The 18,291-nt window shown below is 35.9% G+C and overlaps 1 protein-coding gene and 1 non-coding gene across 2 annotated transcripts; both read left to right on the top strand.

Annotated features, from left to right (window-relative positions):
- Positions 1–550: 550 nt before the first annotated feature.
- On the top strand, positions 551–18,054 carry LOC126772515 (uncharacterized). The gene is made up of 5 exons (XM_050492914.1): positions 551–793; positions 13,284–13,515; positions 14,233–14,357; positions 16,618–16,749; positions 17,865–18,054. Exons 1-5 carry the CDS (start codon positions 691–693, stop codon positions 18,038–18,040), a joined length of 768 nt encoding a protein of 255 aa, XP_050348871.1. The 5' UTR covers positions 551–690; the 3' UTR covers positions 18,041–18,054.
- On the top strand, positions 13,774–13,845 carry Trnaa-cgc (transfer RNA alanine (anticodon CGC)). The gene has a single exon. It is a non-coding gene; the product is annotated as a tRNA-Ala (tRNA).
- Positions 18,055–18,291: the final 237 nt, after the last annotated feature.

Below are 18,291 nucleotides of genomic sequence, written 5' to 3'. Positions count from 1 at the left end.
GAAAACACATAAAGCCGTTGTTCTTGCACCTGAATTCTTTCCGGTGTTGAATTGCCGTCCCACCGGACTAAGTGAGAATTAGAGAATAGAGTGTGCATCTGTATTTATGCACAAAGTTAGTTAATCTCTCTTGAGATTTGCCGCCGTGGCGGAAATCGTTCAGGATGACATCATCATCATCATCATATATTGTTCATTCCTATAATTATCCGATTGAATCTTTATACAGTTGCTACTAACACATTCGTGGGGATTTCTTCTGTTTTAGCATACAGTGTAATTACAGGCACAAGGGACACAACATCTTAGTTCCCAAGGTAGGTGACGTAATGGCGATGTAGGCGATAGTTAACATCTCTTACAATGCCTTACATCATAAACTTATCACCAGGTGGTCCATACGCTCGTCCGCCTACCTATACTATAAAAAAACCATCAACGTAGTTAGCACGCTATCATATCAGTAATATCCTGTATCAGTATATTAATTCAACTTAATTCGATATAGAATAATCGAACAAATTATGTTATTAATACAAGAGATATATAAGTTTCAACACAAGCAACAACGGAACCACCTCACCGGTTATGCCGTTGGCTCTTTCTTTTTGTTAAAACAAAGGTCAGTGTGTATAAAAGTGGTGCGGACGGCCGCGATCCGTTTTCTTGACTCTTATTAGTATTGGCAAGATGTTACTCAATTGCATACGACTTTTTGTTTGTGTGTTTTGTGTTATTTATTACACACAATTTTGTGTCGGACAGTTTATTAATTTCCGAGATTATGATTCACGTAAGTTTATTAATATTAATATTATGTGTATAATGTAAACTTTATTTTTTTAATATTAATTAAATTTTCTTTAATTCTTTTACTATTTTCAATATTTATTTAATAATTGTGAGAGATAACTAATTCCAATTCTGACGATTTTCTTCATATTATAAATTACTATCTTCGCTTACTATTTTAGCTTCCTATTAATTATAGAATTTGTAATTTAAATAAATTAAATTTATGATAATCTAAATTATAAATTTAAAAAAAAACGAATATTATTTAATAATGATTGTATTTTTAAAGATATAAATGTAAATAAATATTTAGTGTAAATTTTCGAATGTATAGTATATTCACTGATAATTGCTATTACGTGCCCTTTAAAAAACCCTTCGGCAAACAAAACGATTTGGCTGCTAAAGCTTCTTGTTTCCAGACAATTTAACACAAAACAACAAAAGTACCTTACGGTTAAGGAATTACTTCTTTTCAGTATAACTCACATCAACAATTGAGCCATATATATGCCTGGAACTTTTTTCCCTCTATTATTTGTTTAACAGTATTTATACTTTAAGTGGGATGAAAACGAACCCATGGGTAGATGAGGGTTATATAAGAATATTCTTATAAATTAATAATTTTAGCTAAAAAAGAACGTAATTCATATAAAATTATTATAATAAAAAAATATTAATCAATGTTTTGGAATGGACTAAACTGTTGTGTATTGTGATTTATAGTTTATTTGATGTTTCAAAAATTCGTTTTGATGTATGTGCCGATCTTCCTGTGTTTGTAGATTTATATACACATGTATAATTGTTAAAATATTATATTGCCTCCAATTTTTTACTAATAACCAAATTAAAATACAATTTAGTTTAATTAGGATATTTTAAACCTGCATCTATGAATTAAGAAAGTTCTTAGTTTGTCAATTTATTTCGTTGCATAAAATGAAGGAAATATTTGATGTGAATATGCGATATACGTCAAATTCGTTAACGTTTTGATTTCTAGCGTCACATAGTAAGTTCTGCACAAATACAGCGAGCGAGCGTGCGTTACGTTTAAAAAAATGTGATCAAAACTCAAAGGCAAAATATTTTTTAATCATATTGGCTCGTCATGCACGATTCTAAATTCTACTGAGATGAATTGACGTAATTCTAAATGATAAAGATATATACGTCTTACTTCATATAAAAAAATAAAAATGTCATAGAAATCAAAGACGGACTCAGACTTTTTCATTTTATTTATTTTTAAGAAAATACACTTTATAGTTAAAATTATTTAGTTTTCCCACCATAGTAGTCTAACATTGTTACAAATTTATAAAACACAAAAAATTTAAATATTACAACCAAAAAAAAAACTTGATAAAAAAGTATAGAAATACATGTTTGTGCCAATTTAATGTTGCCAAATATGAAAATGGACTATAATTACTTAACTGTGAATACTTCTTGTCTTAATTAGGAACATTAACATTAATAAAGATTTACATAGTTGAGTTTACAGTCGACATAATTACAAATCAGAATAATAGTTTAAAAAAAAAATTGGTGCTATAATTTGATGACTGAGCCATTTCACAAGGGATATCATCTTGGATCCCATCGTGTGAAAGGGGTGCTTAATACATCTTATAAAAAAATATCTTTGACAAAGGACTTACTACGAGGAGACACATTTGCGTCTAAAATCTAAATTATTGTTATTAAGGTTATTATCTCTTTCCATCACAGTAAACTTCGCGGGTTTACAAAACAAAGAAATCCAATTTTATGTGTAATAAATTTCATTTGTTCTAATTTTGGTTTAAGACAAACCAAAGTAATTAAACATTGACAAGGTCATTGTTTGCGAACAGTACCTATCCCATCACACTCCATTCCATACTTTTCTATTCGTTAATTTATTGCCCCACGCTTTCACGGATAACAACAAAACCTATTTTAATTAAATTTGGTATGAAGAAAACTTGGACCCCAAGGAATGATATAAGCTACTCTTTCTACACAAGAAACTCGCACTCGAAAACTTAAGTTATAAATAAATACGTTTTCAGTTTTAGATCTAGTTAACCGTTTTGTTTCAAACTAAACATCGGGCTATATTTCTTCGCCGTGAAAATTTTTAATCGATATATTTTTAAATCGATTCCTTATACTTTACACGAAGTATAATTGTACTATTAATATTATTAGTAACAAAAAAAAATCAATATAATTAAAATAGTAACTGTAACTGACGGCTATTATTAAACACGCACTGTACGCTTATTATGCACGTATTCCGTCATCAAAATGATAATAACTCGATTTGATTGAATTATAAACTTTGTAGATGACCAGTAAAGTCGGTCAACGGTAATATTTTTATATGATAAATGAAATATAAAACTTAGACCTTACTAAATCCCACGCCCACGTGACCACACTTATGGATCCAAGAACTGTATAAGGAAAATCAGAGATATTATGTAACAAAACTGTCATCTTATTGATTTTTTTTCTTTTTGTTCGTATTCGTTCGTCTTGTGTAATTGTAACTATATACTTTTGTTACACTCCGTGAAGGTTTCTGTGGGTTAATAATTATATCTTAATACCACTTATATATCTTTTTATACTTCCAAATTGTGTTTAATTTTATTTTTATTTTCTTTCATTATTATTTTATATATACATATTTTGCATGTCGTGGTTACCTATAAGTATGGCAACTTTTGCCCTTAGACCTATTAATTTGTATTATGTATTATGTTACTGTATGTCATGTTGGTGAAGAGGATCGCAACTTAACCACCAATTAAAAACTCCGGCAGACTTTAAGAATTATTTATTGTGACAAGTCAACAATGTTTACATTAGAGCGCACAGTAAAAATAGTTGAAATAATTAATTTATTAAAAATAAACAACAACAACAGCGCTTATATAGGCATTCCCCTCTCACGATGACCACCACGCGTGCTTGCCACTTTTGGGACCTCCTCCTAGGCGAAAACAAAAGCGATGCATGCGGCCATCTTGCTGGGGGTGTGGTCAAGCGTGTGACGTCGCTGCGAGGACAATAGATGCGCATGCGACCATATTGCCAAAGGGGCGTATCCATACGTGTGACGACATACATCAGACCACTGCAACATCACCTGATCCATGACGTGGTTGATCAGGTGATGTTTGTGCTGCGTTTAGACGCATTGTGCACTCGCCACACTACTCCCCCGCCGAGACCGTGACTACGGGCGATAGTAGTTTGGGAATCTGACCACTCTACCACTCCTGGTTTTACTGGCAGGGATGGCATCAGACTTCTCCTGAACTTTGATATTCTGGTCTGTCTGGTCCTCAGCGAGTATGTAAGCTGGTTTCAGTCTGTCTATGCTGATTCGCTGCGTTTTGCCTTGTACGTCGATGTCAAAGGTTTTCTCCTCGCGTCGCAGCACCCTGTATGGACCTGAATAAGGTGCTTGAAGGGGTTTCCGATGGGGACCCTGCCGGATAAATACGTGCGAGGTAAGCATAAGGTCTTTTGGTATGTAAAAAGTTTGATTAGAACTTGTGTGCCAAGATGATGGTTGTGGCCTTAATTTATTGACATGTGTTCGGATTCTACCAATGAATTCGGTGATGTCCTCGATGGTTGGGGGTGCTGATGAGAAGAACTGTCCAGGTAACCGCAGTGGTTCCCCGTAGACAAGTTCGGCCGTTGAAGCTTTAATGTCATCCTTGAATGCGCTGCGTATACCTAGTAATACCCAAGGTAACACTTCTACCCAGTTCGGAGTAGAATGACAGGCAATTGCGGCTTTTAATTGACGGTGTAGTCTTTCTACCATACCATTAGCTGTCGGATGATATGCCGTTGTGGTATGATGGTTGGCACCGATGAGCTTGACCAGTTCTTTGAAAGCGCCCGACTCAAACTGCCGGCCACGGTCAGTGGTGATGTGTTCGGGGCACCCGAACCGTGATATCCAACCACTGGAAAGGGCAGCAATGCAGCTTTCGGCGGTGATGTCTTGTAGTGGGTAGACTTCTGGCCACCTTGTGTAGCGGTCCACGATGGTTAGGCAGTACCTGTAACCTAAACATAAAGGTAAAGGACCTATCAAATCCAAGTGGATGTGTCGAAAACGTGCGGAAGGGCTTTCGAAGGCTTGTAGCGGAGCTTGAGTGTGTCTGGTCACTTTGCTTTGCTGACATTGTTGACACTCCTTTACCCATTGTCGACAGTCTTTGCGGATACCAGGCCAAATGTAGCGCTCTGTAACTAACTTGACCGTAGGCTTGGCTCCTGGATGGCTTAAATTGTGGAGCGAATCGAATACCTGCTTGCGATATGAAGGTGTGATGAATGGTCGAGGATTACTTTGAGAGACATCGCAGTATACCAGAAGAGCTGGCTCTGACTCTAATCGTATTTTCTTCAACCTAAGCGCAGACCCATTTTTCAGCAGGTCCTGTAGCTCGCTGTCCGCCTCTTGTGCTTTGACCAGGGAGTGGTAATCTAAGGGTATAGAAACTGCCTCGATACGCGAAAGGGCATCTGCAACAATATTTTCTTTACCAGCTATATATCTGAAGTCTGTGGTGAATTGGCTTATAAAGTCCAAGTAGCGAAACTGGCGTGGCGAACTGTTCTCTCGGTGATTAGCAAAGACAAACGTAAGTGGTTTATGGTCCGTGATGATACAAAATGTCCGAGCTTCCACCATAAATCTGAAATGTTTAATTGCGTCATACACTGCCAATAACTCTCGGTCATATGGGCTGTACTTTTTCTGTGATGGACTTAGCTTCCTCGAAAAGAATGCTAAGGGTTGCCATTCATTGTTCTTGAACTGTTGCAGCACAGCACCTATTGCTGTATCTGAAGCGTCCGTCTGTATGGACAGTTCTGCTTGAGGATCTGGGTGGACCAAAAGCGTAGCTTCTGAAAGTTGCTTTTTAGACAGTTCGAAAGACTCTAATAGGGCAGGCGTCATGTTAATAGGCTGCGATCCCTTCGTTTTAGGCCCAACGAGGAGTTGGTTGAGCGGTGCCTGAACTTTTGCAGCATTAGGTATAAAACGGCGATAAAAATTGATCATACCTAAAAATCTTCGTAATTCTTTTAGCGTCTTGGGTACCGGGAAGTTCTGAATGGCTTCAACCTTCGATTCTAACGGCTGTATTCCTGCTGCTGACACGTTGTGGCCCAGGAACTGGACTTGCGTTTTGCCGAAAGTACACTTGTTGGTATTTATTAGAACTCCATATTCTACTAGTCTTTGGAACAACAACTTGAGATGCTCTTGATGAAGGGTACTGCTGCTGCTGAAGACTAGAATGTCATCCAGGTACCCATAACAAAAATCTAAGCCCCGCAGTACCTCGTCCATGAATCTTTGAAAGGTCTGTGCGGCGTTACGAAGACCGAACGTCATGAACGGGAATTCGTAAAGCCCGAAAGGAGTGGCGATAGCGGTTTTCGGAATGTCGTCTTCGTATACTGGTATCTGATGATAAGCTTTAACCAGGTCTATGGTTGAAAAGACCGTACTGCCTGTCAACTGGCACGTAAAATCATGCAAGTGCCTGATAGGGTACTTATCGGGAATTGTACGGGCGTTTAGGGCTCTGTAATCGCCGCACGGTCGCCACCCGTCGTTTTTCTTCTTAGTTAAATGTAACGGTGATGACCATGGGCTGTCAGATCTTCTTGCTGTGCCACTCTGTAACATCTCATCGAACTCTTGCTTAGCAATTTTTAGTCTTTCCGGGTCTAACCGTCGCGGGCGGCTAGATACCGGTGGTCCATCGGTGGTACGGATATGGTGCACCGTAGAGTGTTTGGTGATGTGCGGCTTTCCAGCAGGGCGAGTGATTTCTGGGAATTCTCTAAGCAGGCGATGATAAGATGTATCCTCTAAAGTCGTACGGACTGAGGAAATTGTTTCCGTAGAACGTTGTTTCGGGAGTGCAACAGCAAGTGTGGTAACACCGTCAACGAGGCGCTGGTTGCGACAGTCGACTAGCAGGTTGTAGTAACTTAAAAAGTCGACGCCGATGATGGGCTTTGAGACGTCTGCTACGACGAAACGCCACGTGAAAGCGCGCCTAAGTCCTAGATCCAGCGTTAAGGGGAGGAAGCCATATGTGTAAATGATAGTCCCATTTGCAGCGAACAATTCGTATCCCATTTTGTTTCTAGGTTCCCGAACAGCGGATCTTGGAAAGACACAGAGGTCTGAACCGGTGTCAACTAAATATTGCACTTTGGTCTTGCGATCCGTGATGAACAGGCGGCCCGAAATTGTAAGGCAGTCGTCTACCGCCACTACTGGCTGCCTTGAGAGTTTCCCATCTTCTTGTAGCTACACGGTTGAATACATTTGCGTGCGCGCTCGCCGAATCTATAATGGTACCAACAGTACGGGTAGTTATTTGTTTGTGAGCGGGAACGTGCGCGGGAATGTCGTCGCGATCTGTCTATGGCGAATCGTGAGCGGGATCGTGGCTGTCTTCGGTTAAGTTGCATGCTAAGTATCTCCATCTGCTTGCTCAGCTCAGCTACGGTCTGATTCAGGCTTTCGAAACTAGTACTTGGTACTCCTAGAGTGGAACTAGATGCACTGGCTACTTGCCCGGCTACTCGACCGGCTACTGGCACGGCTACTTGCTCGGACACTTGCAATGTTGCTGGAACGATTTCGTTGATACGGTCGGCAAGCTCTGCCATGTCTTCAAGGCTCATCTTCGTATGCTGCGCTGCTATACACGTCTGCAAATGCGTTGGGAGTCGACTTGACCAGATGGTACGGATAAAATCGGTTGGAACAGTTGGCCCAGCTAGGTGTTGTAGATGCCGTAAAAATTGTGTGGGCTTTCTATCACCGAGTTCCTCGTGCATTAGCAGTTGTTTTATTTTACGCTCTTGTGAAGCTGACAGCCTCCGTATTAATTCGGCTTTTAATTTGTCGTACCTACCGGTGGAAGGTGGAGCTACGACCAGGTCCCTTATTTCCGCCGTGTGCTGTGGTTCCAGTTGCGCTAGTACGTAATAGAACTTCGTGGAGTCTTCTCGGATGCCGGACAGGGTGAATTGGCCTTCGAGCTGTGCGAACCATAATTCTGGATCATCTGGGTTGAATACAGGTACTCTCACTCCAACTCGCATCGTTTCTCCAGTGGCCGGAAGGGCGGTAACAGCTGTGGCGTCACGTGATAATGGAGCGTCCGGCATTGACATCTTGAAAGGTCTTCTTCTTCTTCGTTCTTCAAACGTCGGGGTCACCAGTGAAGAGGATCGCAACTTAACCACCAATTAAAAACTCCGGCAGACTTTAAGAATTATTTATTGTGACAAGTCAACAATGTTTACATTAGAGCGCACAGTAAAAATAGTTGAAATAATTAATTTATTAAAAATAAACAACAACAACAGCGCTTATATAGGCATTCCCCTCTCACGATGACCACCACGCGTGCTTGCCACTTTTGGGACCTCCTCCTAGGCGAAAACAAAAGCGATGCATGCGGCCATCTTGCTGGGGGTGTGGTCAAGCGTGTGACGTCGCTGCGAGGACAATAGATGCGCATGCGACCATATTGCCAAAGGGGCGTATCCATACGTGTGACGACATACATCAGACCACTGCAACATCACCTGATCCATGACGTGGTTGATCAGGTGATGTTTGTGCTGCGTTTAGACGCATTGTGCACTCGCCACATTGGTAATCCTAAATAAATAAATAAGAGGAATGTTCAAATGGTAGCGCAAGTCGTACCTATCAGCTAATTGCAAACGTTGGTTGCGAATATATTTAAACACGACCAGTGGCGTTGGCGGATCTTTGGCCAATCTTAGTTTTTCTAATGTAGTTTTGTATGTGATCCACTAAACATTACATATACCTTGTGTTTATTAATTGTATCAGAAACGCTTAACTAAAGAGAAAAAAATGTTCTCACGTTAGGTATGCAAGGTTAACATCGTTGGAGAACCTACGTGACATGTCGTATGGAATTATGCCTCATGTGATTTCCAAAAACGACTACCGACTAAGGCATGGTTTTTCTAGTATTTTAGTGCAGGCCTTACCTTTTTTTATATCGTTGGAAAAACACATTTACGCGTTTCTCTCCATGAGTCTCGCCGGCGACTAGTGCACCGGCATATCTACTGAAAACCAGCAGTACAAGGATACTTTTTCTTACAGAATAGGAAGACGGACGAGCATATAGTCCACCTGATGTTAAGTGGTCACCAACTCCCATAGACATTGGAATTGTAAGAAACGCTTACATCACCAATGCGCCACCAACCTTAGCAACTAAGATGTTATGTCCCTTGTGCCTGTAATTACACTGGCTCACTCACCCTTCAAACAGGTACACAACAATACCAAGTACTGATGTTTTGCGGTAGAATATCTGATGAGTGGGTGGCCTATACCTACCCAGACGAGCTTGCACAAAGCTCTACCACCAGTAATACATACTGCTGGTTTCGTCTCTTCGTGATCGCTTGCGTGCCCATATATCTAACCTAGCTCTAAATCAATTGATCTGGTATAAATTTCTAAGCTTTCATTAAGAGTTTGTTATGGGATAATTAAAGAATGTTAATTTACCATACTTGCTTTATGAATATTTATTAAAATGGTGCAATTTGGAGGCTAAATCAAATCAAAATAAAAATATAAAATTTGAATAATATAATTAATTACAGATAACGAAAATACTACACAAAAAGTTCTTAAGATGTTCTAGGAATGAATATATTTACATTTTCGTTTAATTGAAAACTCGAACCAATTTGTATTAATTTAAACATTTATATTTGAAATACTCAAAAGTTGCTCATTTTTTATGTCGTCATTTGACAGCTAATGAATTTAATTTATGAGATTTATCATCTATACTTAATTTTGTAAATAATTCCATGTAACATTTATATCTTTATCGGCAGTGATTTATTTTTCTATATATATAATGACTTGTCGAGACTGACTCATCAACGCAGAGCTTAAACCACAGAGGTTAGAAACTTGACATTTTGACAGTTGATCCATTTTATGATGAAAACACGCACTAAGAAAGAATTTTTAGAAACCCCTCAATGGTGTAATAAGGAATGAACGGTTATATAGATTTTTTATACAAGCTTTCAAGAGGGTGAAATAGAGGTTAAATGTTTGTACGGGGAGTCCGTCATTTTTTAATGAACATGCGTATACTTGATACATTATGATCATGCTAGCTGCACGTGAAAGTTGGAGCAGATACTATTTCCTTTTCTGTACCTCTGACCGCGTGTATGCAAAATTTCATGATGATCAATTGATTTGTTGGGGCATGAAAACGGAACAAATAAACGGACTCAATTTCGCATTCAACTTATATGACAAATACATTAAAAACATCGTCGTGAAAAACGGTTTCATTTTCAGCTGACTTCAAAAGAGAAGGCCATAAATTCGGCAGTATTATTCGTATGTATGTTGTCCCATGTCCTATCCCATGTGTTAAAAGTAGAAAATCCACCGGCGAGGGAAGAAAATCCATGACTTGTTTCTCTAAATTGTCTGTTTTAGCAGCGCCCCTTTTTTTGGAGTCGGTGTCGATGACCTGTTTAAATAAAATGAACTCCAACTAATACCAACTCCAAAAGTAATTCATTAGGTATTGTGAATATTTTAATATTACTTTGAAGTATTTCGTTCAGTACTTATTTTGTTTGATTAAAAATATTTTATTAATATTAATGAAATATTCAAAACAATCTAATTTAAATATCTTAATAGAATATTCTTCGTAAGATTTTAAGTGACTGTTTGACGGACTAAACGTTCTTGTTAAGCAAGATGAAATTTGCAGATGATTTCCTTATGAGACGTAGGTGAGCTCTGAGACTTCATCTCCTAAGGGAGTTAAGTACAGAGGAAATTTTGTGTAGAAATTCGTAATTTCTGATGTTAGGAATATGGAAATCGATTTTTAGCGTCTGTTAACGAGCTAAAAACAGTTATTAAATCTTTATTGAATATTAATCATCTACGAAGGTGAAATTTAGGATGAAAGTTTGTATGGAAATCCGTCAATTCTGATGTTAGAAATATGGAAATCAGTATTAAGGCTTGCTTTATAAGAGAATGACAGATTATAGCGCTTTTGAAAATCGTATCTTAAGAAGGTAAAATTATGAAAGAAAGTTTGCATGGAAGTTCGTAATTTTTTTATGTTAAAAATATGTAAATCTCTATCTGTGTTAACGCTTCAAGTAAAATATATTTAATACAGCATTAAAAAGAAACCTTATAAATAAGGAATGAACATTTGGATATTTGTATTATCAAAATTTCGAAAAACGTGGAATTTAATATTTAGGCTGAAGTTAATGTGAACATTAAATAAATATATTGTTATTTAAAAAAATGAGACTTTGTTAAATCTGTATTTTAAGTGGCATTTAGTAATTCATATTTTAAAAACCGCTTAGTTTAAGTTGCTTTGTTATTGTTATGTGTATTTATTACAGCCAGATTAAAAGATCGCGTCAATTAATCAAATTGCGCTCCTTAATCACACAACCACGGTCTTTAGTACAGGATTTATGACCAAGTTTTGAACTATATGTACATATATACAGTTACAGCAATTTTTAAAGTTTGAATGATTTTTTTAAACTTATATGAAATAGTTTTTCATTCATAATTTAAGTATTTTGGTTGTGAATAGTTATGTCCTGTACTAACTATTGGTCTAACATTTTATTAAGTTTTTGTGGCAGTTTTCATAAATCCATAACGGGTTGTATCGCAATCTGGACTCAAAATGAGATGTTCTGTGGAAACGTGTAGTTGATTTAATTCAGGCATTTTTTTGTTAACGAGATTACACAGAAATGGACAATACTGGTTATCAAAGGAGTCTAATATTTAAGAAATTTCAGTTGGTTTCTGAGTAATATTTTCGATAGGATATCCTATCTGTACATGCGAAAGAAAACTCTTTACAATTCTACACACACACAATCAATATTGATTGTGTTCAAGGCTATTAATTAGCTAGATTATCTATAGCAATATACTAAAAAAACGCAATGCAATTAATTAACCGCAATATTAATTATTATACCTAAGTAGTTATTCAGAAAACCTGTGACTAACAAAGTTATTGTGTTAGGTACACTTGATCTTCTATTTCAATTACAAATATAATGTTATATATTATAGATACAATTTTATATATTAGAAGCCGAGATGGCCCTGTGGTAAGAACGCGTGAATCTTAACCGATGATCGTGGGTTCAAACCCGGGCAAGCACCACTGAATTTTCATGTGCTTATTTTGTGATTATAATTCATCTCGTCCTTTACGGTGAAGGAAAACATCGTGAGGAAACCTGTATGTGTCTAATTTCACTGAAATACTGCCACATGTGAATTCTACCAACCCGCATTGGAGCAGCGTGGTGGAATAAGCTCCAAACCTTCTCCTCAAAAAGAGGAGAGGAGGCCTTTAGCCCAGCAGTGGGACATTCACAGGCTGTTACTGATACTTACTACAATTTTATTATATAAAATCAATATTAACAAAATTTGTAACATTTGAGTGTAATATTTATAAACAGTAACATTAAGTTTAATTTAATATCGTAAAATGACGATACAAATAATATTATGATATTTAATTTTATAAATATTATTATAAAATTAAACGCAGGTACGCTCTCAAGTTTTCGCACAATTGTGCTACGTTAAACGACACAATATAGAGCTTGAGATTATATCGCCAACGAACTTCATTTACATATTATATTCCCAACACACATTTCCTTAATTTTATATAACAAAATCAGCTGATACATCAACTTCTTTAAATACTCTCTATGCAGTATATATAGGAACATTTTAATTGAGTTAATAGACCACAACGATAATTTGAAGTATCCGTTATTGCACAATAAATAAAATACCTAACTGTGAGTTATACATTTGCCATATAGTACTGGTGGCTTTGTGCAAGCCCGTCTGGCGAGACACCACCAACTCGTCAGATAATCTACCGACAGACAGCAATAATAATGTCGTGATACAGTCACAAGGGACATAATATATTAGTTCCCAAGGCTTGTGGCGCATTGGCGATGTATGAAATAGTTAATATTAATTCTTACAGCGCCAATGTCTATGGCGGTGGTAACCACTTACCATCAGGTGGCCCATTTGCCCGTCCGCCTTCCTATAACATAAAAAAACCTATATATTATAACATAAGTAGTCTATCTTGAGTAATAAAGTGTTTCTTTTACTTCACGTTCTATTTTAATATTATCATTGAATGTTGTTTTGGGTGACACATAGCTGTGTGACATTATTTATATTTAACTTTTCTGACTCGTTTTCACTCCTGTCACTTATCGCACGCACTTAATTATTTTTACTTAAATCAGAAATGCACGTATACACTCTACAATATATTTTTTCTGTTAAATAGCTACAAGCGCTCCCTTGCCATTCCCAGCTTGCGGAGCTGACGACATCGAATGCCTCCGTCGTGGACTACGCACGTTTTTCTTTCTTATGGATTCAAAATACCTGGGAATGAATGCCATTGATCCTATATTTTTAAATAGTCTCACAGTCGCTCTCCCAGATGAGCAATTGTCATTTCTATTGAGACGCGTCAATGTTACAGGTGCGAGGTGGACAAAACTCGCTGAAAGGAAGTACGTAATAAACTCGTTTAATTTTTTAATCGTTTTTTTTTTCTAAAATATTTTCATTATTAGTAATAATGATTCTGCTATAAACTATATAGCGTGTTCACATGTTCAATAATTTAAGTTTTTATTAATATTTTATTGAAACGTTGGAAGCGTCTTTCAATAAAGACTAGTCATAAGATAGAGCATGGGAGCCTACAGAAGTTTAGGATACTTTCACATTTTTACCATAAATGCATGTTTTGCATTTTCGGTTGTGTAGGGGGTGTAACTCAGTGGTAGAGTGTCTGCTTCGCATGCTGAAAGTCCTGGGTTCAAATCCCAGCACCTCCAATCGTATATTTTTATATTCTCATTAAAAATACTAAGCCACAAATAAACACATATCATATCATTTTTCATTGATAAATAACAAAAACATTTTGTAAAACTATATACATATTATTTAATCCAGCATTTATCCTTGTATATTTGTATATTAAAATAAACTTACCACCTAAATTATTAACTGATTAAAACTCATTGCAAGCAAAATCTTTTAATTTTGAATCTGTATTTCCGCAACACATTTATCATTCCGTCGTATTTTTGTTACTTCCTAATGAATTGCTTAACTTAAATAGTAGGCCCTTAGGTAAAAAAATTTTGTTTTTCCGTTAGAGGTATCGAAGTCAAGGATTTATACATTTTGTTATTTTACTAACTTTTATTCTTTTTGAGGTTTAACCTGCCCGGTGGAAAAAATGGCGTTAAGTTCGTAAGCGACCTACATGTCACTGGTGAGCTGACGATGATGATGTCATCGAGAATCGATCCTTTCTTCGCCCAGATAACAATGGACATACGTAAGTTATAAAATATAGACATGGAAATATCTACAAGAAATCAATAGCGATTTATTTATTATATAGATGATGATGATTACCTTGGGAATGACACGATCGCCTCCAGACCATTAAATAACGCATTTTTGGAAGCCAATTGCAGAATAATTTACACCTTGTTTCGCAGATTTTTTTTTAATTTGACGGCCGTTTTTTTATAAACATTTTTATTAATTAAATAGCGACCAAACGACGTTCAGGGAAATAGTTATTTATTAATATGCATCGATTACCATATCTGATAATTAGTTTAAAAACATTGAAATCTGTCAATTAAGCGGTTCCAAGCTTTCCTAATGTCGTACAAGTACTAATCAGTACTTTGAACATCAATTGTCGCCATAAACATAAAAATAATTACACATAATAACTAGCACACATGTTTAAGAGCATATTTCTTTAATTTGTTCCGAGACACACATAATTACGTTCGTTGACATTTTAAGTTTGAGTTATGCGTCTCCAGAAGGATGTTACGTTTTGGTATTTATTTACTAGCTGCAAATTCAATTATCTGTAGGATATCGTGTTTTATTAACGTAACCTATGTACCAATTTTACGATAAATATACTGCAATACTTATAAGAGTACTTATTCAAAGGAGACGTATGTTGAGCAAGTATTTAATTGGTAATTACAGATAATAAATAGTTGGATCTATAATTCCGTAACCAGAGCCTCTATTGTCATAATTTACATGATTCACGTGTTGGTTAATCCCCATAGTATAATAAAAAAAGTAGTCTGATAACTGAATCAAGTGGACAGGTTTTACGACTAGTACAATAGTCGTTCGCTTCTTCCTTATATTTCTTCACAAAGAATTCGCAAGGCCATCCGGAATTTACGTTGAATTTTATTTTGTGATGATTCTTTTTTATTTTTAAATAATACTTAGTTAATATTTGGTCAGAGTATATGAACATATTTTTAATGCGTACGAAATTTATATCACTAACCTTATTCGATTTAAATAAATACAGTTGAACAATTTTTAAATTTTTACAATACATTCAAGAATTATTTTCGACCAACTTTTAAATACGAGACATTGAACTTAAAATAAAATATTAATATAATTGTTAAGAAATTATGCCTGACAGGACTGACTTGGTAAAGTGGTTAGATATAAGACCAAAGATCCCGACGTCCCAGGTCGAAGCACCAGGTCGAGTCAATAAAATCAATTCAGTAATGACGGTTATCGGTTATAAAGATCGTACGCATCGTTATAAAAATCGTGTTTAAAAAAAATAGAACTTTTTTCAATCCTCGTTCTCTACAAATGACCAAACATTTTTATTTATAAGAAATTACTTTTAATCCATGTAATAATAACATACTGATATTACACCGCATTATATTTTTAACTTATTAATTCTCAAATATTCATGTCTATCACATAATGGCAAGGCTTGGTGTTAGGGCTTTGTGCAAGCCCGTCCGGGTAGATACAACCCACTCATCAAATATTCTACCACTAAACAATAATACTTAGTATTGTTGTGTTCCGGTTTGAAGTGTGGGTACCTAAGCCAGTGTTATTAAAGATAATATTTTAGTATCCCAAGATTGGTGGCGCATTGGCAATGTAAATAATAGTTAATATTTCTTACAGTGCCAATGCTTATGGGCGTTGGAAACTCAGTAACCTATTTCATAAAAAAATGTCAATCTCAGTACCTATATATACCTGGTCGCGACACTATTGTAGATTCATACATTCATGAATTAATGTTATTTATAATCTGCAATTTACAATTTAATACTAGAAATAAAATAATCATTCCAAGCTTGCTTCTTAATTAAGTTAATAAATTGTTTTAATGACTTTACATATGCTTACGTGCGTTTTAATAAAATTCTGCAGTCTATACATCAGTTGCCGCTAAGCAGGTTCTAATTCATTATTAAAAATATTCTTATTAATAAAGTTAACCTCTGCGTCTGAATATATATCCGACAAAAATGCATGGATTGCATGCTGGATCAGTAGTGGTTTAGCTGCAGAATAAGTCACGGTGGTACCTACACAGACGGGCTCGCACCATGTAAATGCCATAGAAAGATTTACCATGTAAAAGCTTACTGGTGGTAGGGCTTTGTGCAAGCTCGTTTGGGTAGGTACCACCCACTCATCAGATGTTCTACCACAAAACAGCAGTACTTGATATTGTTGTTTTATTATATATATTATATAACAATTTTATTTTGTTTTAGAGGATGTGGAAAGTAATATTACATACACATGGGCAGGTCAACGAGGTTTAGATAACGAAGATTACATCTTAATAGGCCCGGAAAGGGTCGCTGTACGAAATGCACGAACGCCATCTTTCTTCTTACAAACGAGTAAGCATTTTGAAATCTAATCAATTAAAATATTGTATTTTTGTTACTATTTGTCTTTATTTTTTGTTTATTTAGCTATACACTATTTAAGTGCTAATTGTCACAGTTAAAGTAACATAGATATTACTAACACGTAACCGTGAATGTCAGACAGCTGGACTAAGGCTTCCTCTCCTTTTTGGGAGACGGTTTGAGCTTATTCCACCACGCTGCTCCAATGTGGATTGGTGGCTACATATTGGCATAATATCCGTGAAATGAGACATATGCAGTTTCCTCACGATGTTTTCCTTCACCGTCAAGCACGAGATGAATTATAAACACAAATTAAGCACATGAAAATTCAGTTCTTGCCTGGATTTAAACCCGCGGCCATCGGTTAAGATTCACGCGTTCTAATCACTGCGCCATCTCATTCTGAGATGTACTGAGATGTCGCAGTTGTTAGAACACACAATAATTATTAATTTATTACTTAATTTATTTATCTAATCAAGAATATCGGGATGAGACCATAGAAAATTTAGTACTTTTTAAAGATTTGACATATTCCTACTTAAGTATCTTAAGATTGCGTTATTTATAACGACAGTTGACGGGCCGGTTCGCGTGGTAGGTTGCCTTTCACACCGAATGTTGTGGGTTCGATTCCCACCAAGGACAGACATTTGTGTGCATGAACATGTCTGTTTGTCCTAAGTGTAATTATCTATATAAGAATGTATTTACAAAAGAAAAGTAGTATATGTAGTATATCAGTTGTCTGGTTTCCATCGTACAAGTTCTGCTTAGTTTGGAATCAGATAGCCGTGTGTGAATAATATCCCAGGATATTATTATTATAGTTATAATAATTCAATGTAACTCTAATAGATTATTCTTACGCTAAGTTATAAGATGCTTACACTATAATCGAAAAAAACGTGCTTAGCTTCTCATACCTTCTCTGATTTTCGAAGTATACGTTATAGAAATAATTATAATAGTAATCACAACCAAATTTAATTATCAATTGTAGGCACCAAGGAGTTCACAACCATTATATTTGTTAAGTAACTTTTACAAGATATAACAAATATTCGTTCATTGTAATATGTATTTTTTACTACTTTCAGTTAACGATGACGAAGCAAAGATTATGGAAAAGGTGTTACACACGAGGTCATCTATCCTGGACCATTTATCGAACGAAATAACAATATCAGTAATGCATTCCATAGTAGATAATTTTAGACTTTTTGCAAATAAAGTACCTGCTAAAAATTATTATAAATATGGTGATAGCAATTAAACAGTATTAATGAAGGTTTTGTTTTATTGTACATTTCAAAATTACTTACTCTTTAATAATTATGTTAATAAAATTGTAATTGGCATGTCTTTTGATAATTTTAACGACCATTAATTAGAAAATACAGTATCAATAAGGGCACACTACCGAGACTGTATTTATTTAAATATTTTTAGTTTGCAATCAAACAATTTGGACATTTAATTGAATACTGTTATATAATAACAATAATAAATTTTTATTTACACCCA

This window comes from Nymphalis io, chromosome 12 (genome assembly GCF_905147045.1).
Source record: "Nymphalis io chromosome 12, ilAglIoxx1.1, whole genome shotgun sequence".
In the NCBI taxonomy this organism is placed as follows: Eukaryota; Metazoa; Arthropoda; class Insecta; order Lepidoptera; family Nymphalidae; genus Nymphalis; species Nymphalis io.
The sequence above is the reverse complement of the archived record's forward strand: the minus strand, read 5'-3'. Positions and strand labels throughout refer to the sequence as shown.

Excerpts from the sequence above, each read along its gene's own strand:
- LOC126772515 (XM_050492914.1), top strand. The coding sequence starts at position 691 with ATGTTACTCAATTGCATACGACTTTTTGTTTGTGTGTTTTGTGTTATT. Across the intron at positions 13,516-14,232 it reads ACAAAACTCGCTGAAAGGAA|GTTTAACCTGCCCGGTGGAA; the intron begins GTACGTAATAAA and ends ATTCTTTTTGAG. Across the intron at positions 14,358-16,617 it reads CCAGATAACAATGGACATAC|AGGATGTGGAAAGTAATATT; the intron begins GTAAGTTATAAA and ends ATTTTGTTTTAG.